Raw genomic sequence first — 10,579 nt, 5'->3', positions numbered from 1 at the left:
TATTTAAGCCCCGAGTGATGACATTTGCATGCATCTAGGATTAGTTGCACCTAATTATGCATAATTTACTGTTATTACCGGAGTAAATGTGTAACAAGGACATTGTAAAATAAGTGTCAACCTAGTTATTCATCTCAGTGATTATAATTACATTAACTATCACTATATTAGTAGTAGTGATATAAATAATATATTATTATACATGCATTACTACAGATTGTATACAATTTATTGTTGGCCACACAGAACTGTTTGGTAGGCATTACTCTTTTTGCATATTGTATTTGAAATTTAATAACAACAACAACAACGTAATTCAGTCTTTTTTAAATTGTATTCTGAATAAGGCCGTTATTTACAATGCTAGATATTATTATTATTATTAGCAATATAGCCAATATATTATTCTAGACAATGAGGCATTATTTACAACTGTAATATTAATAATAAAAATAGTTCAGTCTCATTTTCGTAACAGAAAGATGTAATACTGCAAAATACAGAATCTGGACAATTCTGTTTTCGTAAGTTAAAATGCATATACGTCTGGTCCAAAAGGTTTTACGTTGTAAATGCAACAGCATGCATTGAGAGGGTCGGTGTGACGCGGAGCGGCTCTTCTGCTGACCGCGAGCAGTCACTGGGCCAGGGATGTCACTTCGGAACAGGCTCTTCAAAAAAAGCTGAGGAGAGAAACCATGAGTGAGAATATAGTCACTGTTTTCAAAAGCGGCAGCAACCTCTGTAATGCCAGACCAACAACAGATGATTGCGATGAACGCATTCGATTCGAGATTTGCTAACATTCGTAAAAGAAATTCTAGCTGCACATTACGTTTGACAGCCAACAGCGTGTTTCCATGGCAACAAGCCACCGACGTGACAGTGTAAGGGTGGCTCTCATCGAGCTGCACTGCCTTGGGTTTCCCAGAATCCTCCTCTTTCCGTCCGAGCCGACCACGTGCTCCTTTACCCCAGGTGTACACTTCCCCCTCTGCCGAGTCAAGGAGCAGAACATTTACTCACAATTCTGAACATCATCGGGCTGAATAACATCTTTGTGCCTCTTTTTCTTTGCGTGTCAGGTCCTGTGAGAATCATGAATGAACAAAGACAACATGAAACAATAAAGGTCTTCAGAGTCTTCAAAGCCTCTGGGACTCAGTCGGGGTTACATGCTGACCTTTAGCCACATGTCACGTTAATTAACCTTCCTGCCCCCACTAAATCACGTTCTGTGGCTGAAGCAGTTAATGCTGTGATAGCAGCCTTGTCTGAACTCCACTGCCATATAGTTTGGATCCCAAAATAGAAATAAATAAAGAAAAAAAATTACACTTTCCTTGTTTGTATGCCTAGGTTTTAGAATCATTAAACATGAAATATTCTGTATTTTCCAGTATTTTCCTCCAAAGTGTCATAAACATATAAATATATTTGAATATTATATTATATTATACTAAAGAATATTATCTATTTTGAATACTTTGCTCTTTTAGGACCCTTGCTGAATTATACCATTACTTTTCTCCAAATTGTAATAAACATATACATGACTATATTACATTATATTATAATAAAGAATATTATCTATTTTAAATACTCTGCTCTTTTAAGATCTTTTGTCTTATGGCATTACTTGTCTCTTAATTGCAATAAACATACATAACTATATTATATTATATTATATTATATAATATTATATTTTTCCCTCCTCAAAATCATGTAGGCTATATATTAATATATATAAATATATTAATTATATTGATATTAATATATATACTTAGTTACTGCAAAATATAAAAGTAAATAGTACAGATGTACAGTTGTTTTTGCTAAATCTATACTGTTAGTAATAAATAAAAGCAATATAGAGACAAAAAATATAGTGTTTTGTAGATTAGTTTTTACTATTTTTTTTTGCTATTTGTTTTATATAATAATAAGATTTAATTATTTTTATTTATTTAATTACTATAATAAGATTAAAAAAAAACTTAAATAAGCACTAAAAGAATCTGGATATCATGAATGAATTACAATAATGATATGCTTTTGATTCTGGGGCGAAACGTGACCTGTTTTGTAAGATTCACTTGTTTACCTGCTCCAATAGCCAGAGTGAAGGCATCGCCACACGCAGCCATGGTGATCCCCTGCAGTCCTGACACTTGATAGGGCACTCGACTGCTTCGGCGGGAACTGCAGCCAAGCTGCCCGTGCTGGTTACTGCCGAAGGTGAAACACTGACCTTTCTCTGCATTTCGAGCACACGTTCATGAATCAGGCCTCGGACTGAACCAAAAGCAGCACGCTGTACTGTAAACGGTGTGAATGAAGAGCTCTGACCTGTGACTGCAACAGAGTGTGCTGTGCCGATGTCTATATACACAATCTTCTCGGCACTGAGAGGAGCCGACTGGACGGGCTGGAACGTGTGGACCTCCTCCACCTGACTGTGAGACGAGGGCTCCTCTGCGTCAGGGACCTTATCCAAGCCCAGCTTGTTAAACCTGCATTTGAGATGGCTATTTATTCTTTCCGATATATTAGCAGCTCTATGTGAAAAAGAAGTGCACTTAATTGTAATGAATGTGCACTTGTAATGTGCTTCAGATCTTAAAAGTATATTTTTTAAAGAGAAAATGTGTACTTGCAGATGGCATAATATTAATAATGAAATAAAAGGACGCTTAAGTGCACTTAAAGAGAGTACAATTTCACGACTGTATTTCTTGAAAACACCTAAATGTATAGTTCAGCCAAAAAAAAAGAAAAATCTTTCATTCATTACTCATGCTAATGCTGTTCTAAACCTGCGAGACCTTCGGAATCAGTTTCGGAAAACAAATGAGTATTTTTTGGATGTATTCCAAGAGCTTTCTGAGCCTGCAGAGACAGCAACACAACCGACGTGTTCAAGACTCAGAAAGATAGCGAGGACATTGTTAAAATAGTTCATCTGACAGCAGTAGTTCCACTGTAATGTTATGAATCTACTGTTGCGTTATGTTATGAGCATACGTTTTGTGCGCAAAAAAATTAAACCTTAATTTAGCAATTTCTTTCTTCAGAATAACTGATGTCATATGGACTATTTTAACATGTCCTTACTACCTTTCTGGGCCTTGGACATGTCAGTTGTGTGGCTTGAATTTCATGAAAAATATCTTAATTTGTTTTTTGAAGAAGAATGACATAATTTTTTGGGTGAACTATACCTTTAAGTATAGTTCTAAAAAACTGCACTTTTAATAATATTAAATAAATAAATAAAAATATTTATTGTTTATAATACATTTTAAATAATTGTTTTAATATGTTTTGATGTGATTTTAATTACATTTAAAGGTAATGTATCATCATAACATAAGTGTAATTACAAATTTAAATACATGTCATAAAAGTTAAAATTAAAAATATAAATTAGAAGTAATTAGGAAATATGACATATAAAGATATACTTAAGTCCTACTTAAGTGGGTCAAAAAGCTAAGTTGTTTTAGTTATCGTTTAAAAACAATGCATTCAGTTCTGCCATCGTTTCCTTACTCTCATGTCATCCCAAACCTGTATTAATTTCCTTATTCTGCTGAGCACAGAAGAAGATTTTTTGTAAATGCTAAAGTGTACTTCTTTTTCGCATCTGAAATGTCTGTAAGAATTATAAAAATGATATTTAGCGCTCAGACCGTAGGATGGTGTGACTGACAGGGTGTGACTGTTATTTAAAATATGGACAATGTGTTGGTCATTTCCTGTGATGAAATATCTTCAGTATTCACAGTCCTTTCAAAAGCTAGAGCAGGAATAAGGAGTGTGAACTCCCTAAACTGGTTTGGCAATCTGTAAAAAAACTAAACGGCATAAGAAAAATTCATTGAGATATCTTGGGGTTCATGTGATTAGATGCAGCAGGTTTAAAAATCCACTCTGAGGTTCATTAACCAGCAAAATGTATTCATGTTTGGAAATCTAGGACAGATAACCACATTCTATATGACGTTTTGGTTAATTACGCTGCCTTGTTGTTGGAAGCCACGTTGGAATAACCATATTTATGAGATTAGAGCGTTATTAAAAATCTGTGCTTTCTGTGAGAGGACATATTGAGTACCTGTTATTCCCACAGGCCAGAATCTGGTGCTGTGTGCTGATGATCATGGAGCAGTCGATCCCACACAACACACGCTGGGCTTCGAAATCATTCGGCAAACTCACCTGCTGAGGGCAGTTGTGGGAGTCTTGAGCAGCCAATCCCAGCCGGCCTGTCAGACAGAGAGATAACAGAGACAGAGAGAGAGAGTGATAGAGAGAGCTGCTGTCTACAAGAGCACAAAGAGAAGCCCAAAGACACGCAGTGTTCGAGTAACAAGAGGTGTTGCTCATTTACCGTTGTCTCCTCGGCCCCAGGAGAAAACCTCTCGCTCATTGGTCACGGCCAGGACGTGGGATGCTCCACAAGACACTTGAAGCAGCTCATAACCCAGCAGAGCCTCCACTATCTTGGGCTGAACACAAAGAGAACAACATGAAGCACCATATCGTGAAGAAAATGAATGCTGAGGGGTGTTTGACCGCAAGCTTGAAGAAACGGTGCAAAATCAACAAATGTATCTGGTATATTGAATTTATTAGTCCTTACTTATTACTATACAAAAGTGATTTAGTCAAGAGCAGTGGGACATTTTCTCTTTTGTTGTTTGATAAACACGAATGACAGAAAGCAGGGAAATTAGACTGCTGTCACTTTAAGAGCTGCCTGGATCCAATATAGTGTTAAACGTGTTTTCTTTTTCAGCTGTTTGCTTTCACTTAAAACCTAAATTACTGAGATGCTTGCGCGACGATACTTTCAAAGACAGTATTTGACCGGCCTAAAAAGCGGTAAAATAAATCGCTGCTGTTTTTTAAACCGCAATGGAAATTATACATTTTTGAGACCATGTAGCACAGCAACGTCACGTGACCATGTAACGGCAATAAAGTCCAAAACCTCTACCAATTGACTCATTTCTTTTTTTTTTAAATAGCAAGTCTAAAAACTTTTCTAATTAATAAAATAAAATACACAAATCTGAAAACAGCTCTATTACATAAGGTAGAAAAATGTTAAGTAAAATAAAAATAATCAAAGTTAATGGTGTCTGCCAGTATATCGCCCACCCCTAATTGATTGGTATGTCATTTCCAGCTTATTCTTTGTTTATTCATTCATTTATTTGTATGGCATGTTAAAAAACAACTTGTTGACCAAAATGCTTTCCAATAAAACAACATATAACACAAAATAACCAAAACCAAAACAGCAGTAACATAATACGTGGCATAAACAATAAACAACGACACCTTTAGCAGTTACCCAGCTACCAAATTTCAGTGTTTACATAAGTTTTAGTAATTGCAGTACTTCAAATTTAACCTCATGTATTACACTTTTTTGCCAAAGCAGCATTTTTTCATCTTTTGTTGTTGAGCCGTGATGTCAAAGCTTGAGGCTAGCCTGTTTAGCGATCATCACCGTTGTAAACAGATCTCTTTATATTCGATCGTGTAAAGAACCTACCTGTGTCACATCGTTGAAGTTCCCATGTCCAAGACAACCATTGCTTCCACTTCCAAACGTCATGATTATACCTCTGTCTGCAAAACCAAATGCAAATTGAGCAGATTATAGTTTCTGGGGCCGATAAACAAAGAATTGAACAACAACTGTTCCCCCGCCAGAGCAAACCGCTGGACGAGAAGAGCAACTGAGCCGGAAGTGAGGACCTTTAATCCTCCGTATCTGGTGAATAATGATTCCCCCACAGAGACGCATATCCTTTACTTTAGAGCAGACAAATGTACACCGCTGTGCTGCAATGTCAGGGGACAAGAGATTAGCCTTTTCAGTGTGAACAAATGCTGCTTAATGAGCTCCGTAGGAAGGATAGTAAAAGAGGTGATTACATCCTCCTTTCATCCTTTTTAAACTTTATCACAAATGTTTAAATTACTCACAAAGTCCACTTTGCAGCTTACTGAAATAACTGCTTAGGAAAGAAAAGAGCATCTGATGGACGTGTCAGCTTTGTTTGTTTTGGTCTTAGGGATGAAAAATCTCACGCCACGAAAACACCTGCACGGAAATTTCCGGATTGTAAGAAGCGTACCTGTTAGACAGGTGGTGAAGAGATCGCCACACGAGACCGATTTGATGGTGACACCAGACTGTCCCTCCAGGAAGCGCGAGATGAACTGGGGCTGCATCTGCTCTACGGCGCCGGGCAGAGCGGGCTCACCGGATCCAACCGAGGGGGCCTGGCATAGAGTCCAATCATAACAAACTCTGAGAACTGCATTCAAATATCGGTGATTTTCAGTTAGGAAGTTAAGAAAAGTGATCCTCATACCTCCCACGTGATGAGCCTCCCAGATTTGGTGACGCCCATCTTCTGTGTGCGGCCCAGGGACACTTGAATAACCTCTGTGTTTAGCATGGGCAGACGCAGAGGAGCGGAGATGCCACTGCCCCAGGTGTACACGGACGATAACGGCAATGGGTGCATCATCTTTGATGAAGTGAGACTGGACAGCCCTCCTGATGGGACAAACCACAGCAGAAATGCAGACAGGGAAACCAAGATCTAAATGAAAAGCGATATTTAATGTGCTATTATATTCAAGGCTGTATTAACATGCATGATGCTTAAAATGTATAAATGGTAAACGAGAGACGTAAGAGAATAACATCTGACCCCTGGTTCTGGTACCGGTTACGCGTCCACCAGGTCTTCCATGGGGGCCTGTCTGTACAGTAGAAAGTGGCTTTTCAATTCTAAAAAAAGAACAAGTTTAACAAGTTAAACAAAATGCATTCACAAAATGCAACAACAGAAACAATGTATACAAAACAAAAAATTGGTTGGCAATAAAAAAGTGGATTTTTAATGGTTAACACGAGACCGCACAATTAAATGTAGTAGAAAAATAAAATAAAATACACCAGTCTAAAAACAGTTATATTACCTAAGGTAGAAAATTTTTTAATACATTTTTTAATAATTAACGGGTAAACAAAATGCATTTGGAATAATTAACACAAGTCTAAGAATTCCGAAAAGCTTTAATAGTACTATTAAATGCATTTAAAATAAAAGTAAATAAAAATACAGTTCTATTAAAAAAATAATTTAATTAAATGGTTTTTTTTTAAATAGCAAGTATAAAAACTTTTGCAATTAATAAAATAAAATACACAAATCTGAAAACAGCTCTATTACATAAGGTAGAAAAATTACAAATAAAATTAAAATAATTAATGGGCAAACAAAATGCATTTACAGAACTTACCACAAGTTACAAACAGTACAATTAACTGCAACAGACTGCAATAAAATAAAATAAAATAGTCTTGCCTTCGCATTTTGACATTGCCTATGTCAGTGTAGAGATTAAGCAATGGCCTGATACAGATGGGATGAGCCATTATCTCATTTAGTTGGGGCCTTTTGGATGGATCCAGATTGAGCATGTTGAGAATGAGCTGTCTCAGTTCTGGGCTGTATCGATCTGAAATGGGGGCAAATGTGCCACTCATGATCTTCAGCACCAACGCTGGCAGGTTCTGAAAACAGAGAAATAGTTTTACCAGTCAAGGAAAATAATAATTTGTGATGTTCAAATTCTTTAAGATCAACAAATCAATAAGAAAAACACATCTCACCGCCGCTTCAAATGCTCTCTTGAGACTAGCAAGCTCATAAAGCACACAGCCTAGGGCCCAAATGTCGCTCTTCTGGTTGTATGGCTTCCCTTCACACAGTTCTGGAGAGATGTAACATGGTGTCCCCACAACCTGTCACGAAAAAGAGGAATCTGGACTGTGACGAAATCGCATGCCGTCAGATTCGAATAATTGCCGTTGTACTTACAGTATAAGCTTTGCTCTTGCTGACAAGAATTTTTGAGATTCCGAAGTCTCCTATTTTTACTATCATCTGGTGCTTGTCTAGGAGTATGTTCTGGGTTTTGAGGTCCCGATGCAGGATGAGTTTATTGTGCACATGATAAAGGGCCAATAAGATCTGAACGAAGAAGTGTAATATAGTGTCTTCATCTAACAGGGAGTTGCAGCGCTTCTGAATGTAATCGGCCAGGGTTCCACCTACAATAAACACAACAAGATAGACGATTACAGATATTACATGCATGCTGTTTTGATTCATAGTCCAAAAGTAGTTGCATTAAAATCAGCAAAGATTTCTAATGCTTTATGTTAAAGCAATACACAAATATGTTAGCATCACGATAAATAAACATTTTGAAGTGACCATCAAAAATTTGTGTAAAAAAAGTCTATGCCTGGAGCGTATTCCATGGCGATCATTAGTGCCTTGTCCTCGAGGAAGTTTTCGTAGTACTCTATTATGTTTGGGTGGCTGAGTAACTTGAGGACTTGGCATTCATTCTGGGCTGCAAGACGTTCATCACGGCTCATCTGCTCAACCGGGATCTCCTTCAAGATCACCAGCGCGCCGTCGGTGCGTCTGCGGCAAAGGTGCACTATCCTGCGGCGGACACAGAAATCAGGATACAAGAGGATTCGTTACATTCACGAAATGCTGAATTTAAAGCTTCAACGATTCAGTTGCCTGCTCGCATACTTTTAAAATGGACCCAATGAAGACACTCAATTGCAAATGAACTGCAAACGAATGAACCTTATTGTGCCGTTTGACCCACTTATTAAGCAGGTCGTAATTGCATCTTAACATGTAACTTCACAATTATCAGAAAAATGCTTGAGATCTTGATGAACACAAATACAGTCATGATGTCATCACCACTGATACCTGCACGTCATACACGTAGACATTTTCGTCACGCTTTTGAAATGACGAAGCTGCGGTCTAAAGGAGTTCACTTTAACTGAAGCATCAACCGCTGAAGAAAACACTAGTTAATATGATAATTAAGCACTTTACACGCGCCGTGGCGTTAGTCAGCATACAAATAAGCCTGCTTGACTGAACACAAGGATTTAAAATGTACTTTAAGATTTTAATTCGACGTTATCGGTCCTCTCGTGACTCTTAAAGGTGAAAATAAAAATAAAATATTCGCACAGAACGCACACTTTAACGTACAAGCCCCTGTTTGTTACCGGACGTTCCGGATAAGGTCAGAACAGAAATTCCGACCAGAAAGCCGTATAAACGCTGCTGTTTTGACAAGCCAAAAGAGCAGGGCGAGCTATTCGTTGCTCATTAGTCGTTTTCCCTTTGAAAGGAAAAGTGTCGCAATCTTATCGGAGCTCTTAACGTGACTGTAACTCGCTGGATAGGGAGATAACGGCTCTGGAAGGATACCGCTGGAATGCGGAAGCGCGCGGAAGCGACGCTCCGTTAGCTCGCGCTCTGATTCCGAGGAGAGCCGGAGATTTGAGGTCCTTCACGAAGTTTCTCAACCGCGCGCCGCGCCGAGTTCAAACGCGTGAAAAAGTCGCGTTCGCGAAGCAGCCAGCTTTATCGACCGAGTGCACGTCGCGAAATAAATAGCGCGTTTACCCGAACGCTCCTCTCCCGACCACTTTTATCTTCTCGTACTTCTCCATGTTTGCTGGCTTCTAAACGCGCCCCGTCGCCAGGCAACACTTCCTCCACCCCTACAGAGTTCTAGAGGGGACAAAATACAGCGAGCGAGAACTGAGGGTTGTGCTCGAGGATGTGGACACGTTTAGTACTGAGGGGACCGATGTAGGCTAGTCGTTTATGATTGAACCAGCCTACTGAAACTGATTTATGTAGTTGACAAGGTAGAGAGAGGGTGTCTTAACATAGTGAAATGTGTTGTGATCAGTTGCTCTGACTGTTCTGAACGCTGTTGGCTTTTCCTCAGCTTTTAAACGGCTTCAATTCATGCTTGTAATCTGGACTAGGTTGAATCACAGAATCACCGCCTGACTATTGTGGTGTCAACTTCATTCTTAATAAGAAGATTGGTCTTTGGGCGATTCGATGACCTTCAGCCAAGACACAACATACTTGGAAAGTATGTTTTCGGTGACCTGCTGACTTTTTGGCCTGATTAGACCCGAGCAAAACGAGAGGTTCACATTTCAGAGGAACATAAAGGACCCTTGTTTGCTGGATGCTTCTCGTTTCTTTCTCCGAATCTTTTAATTGTTAAGAATTTAATAATATTCCAGTGTAACTGTGTTTGACAGTTTTATTGGACGAGACATTGGAATGGATAGTTTCCTGTTTATTTGAAGAAATAATTATGTCCAGAATGGAACTTCTTTTAACATCTTCGTAAACTGGTATGACTGAAGACATCAAAAAAAAGAAAAACACTGTTTTTGCCACATTGCAAAGCTTTTCGCTGTTTTTGCTGTTCATTCTCTTCAGAGTAATTTTATTATCATTTATAGACTAATTTATATAAGTATATATATATATATATATATATATATATATATATATATATATATATATATATATATATATAAACATTTTTATTATTATTTTTTTACATTATTTTCATGTTAGATTTATATTTGTCTGTAATTTTTAATTACTAGGTTTTCATTTTT

At 37.9% G+C, this 10,579-nt stretch overlaps 1 protein-coding gene across 7 annotated transcripts; it reads right to left on the bottom strand.

The window, feature by feature from the left end:
• Positions 1–266: 266 nt before the first annotated feature.
• On the bottom strand, positions 267–9,804 carry nek8 (NIMA-related kinase 8). Of its 7 annotated transcripts, none has more exons than XM_043259941.1 (15): positions 9,552–9,804; positions 8,347–8,552; positions 7,917–8,149; positions 7,709–7,840; positions 7,401–7,609; positions 6,741–6,820; positions 6,396–6,583; positions 6,156–6,303; positions 5,567–5,643; positions 4,394–4,511; positions 4,118–4,268; positions 2,350–2,513; positions 2,105–2,257; positions 1,027–1,088; positions 267–683 (listed from the first exon to the last, which is right to left on the bottom strand). In XM_043259941.1, exons 1-15 carry the CDS (start codon positions 9,596–9,598, stop codon positions 441–443), a joined length of 2,211 nt encoding a protein of 736 aa, XP_043115876.1. In that variant the 5' UTR covers positions 9,599–9,804; the 3' UTR covers positions 267–440. The 7 variants fall into 7 exon arrangements, with proteins under 7 accessions (XP_043115876.1, XP_043115872.1, XP_043115875.1 ...); XM_043259943.1 differs by lacking the exon at positions 1,027–1,088 and adding an exon at positions 836–994 and having other exon boundaries at positions 519–683; positions 9,552–9,712; XM_043259937.1 differs by lacking the exon at positions 1,027–1,088 and having other exon boundaries at positions 267–994.
• Between the last annotated feature and the right edge of the window lie 775 nt (positions 9,805–10,579).

This window comes from Puntigrus tetrazona, chromosome 15 (assembly GCF_018831695.1).
Source record: "Puntigrus tetrazona isolate hp1 chromosome 15, ASM1883169v1, whole genome shotgun sequence".
In the NCBI taxonomy this organism is placed as follows: Eukaryota; Metazoa; Chordata; class Actinopteri; order Cypriniformes; family Cyprinidae; genus Puntigrus; species Puntigrus tetrazona.
This window is presented reverse-complemented; position numbering and strand designations above follow the sequence as displayed.

Bases quoted from the DNA above. Each gene is read 5' to 3' on its own strand.
- nek8 (XM_043259937.1), bottom strand. From the start codon at position 9,598: ATGGAGAAGTACGAGAAGATAAAAGTGGTCGGGAGAGGAGCGTTCGG. The intron at 6,584-6,740 runs GTCAGATGTTAT...TTGTCCCATCAG, and splicing joins AACCGGTACCAGAACCAGGG to GAGGGCTGTCCAGTCTCACT. The intron at 2,514-4,117 runs GTACTCAATATG...TCTCAAATGCAG, and splicing joins CTGGCCTGTGGGAATAACAG to GTTTAACAAGCTGGGCTTGG.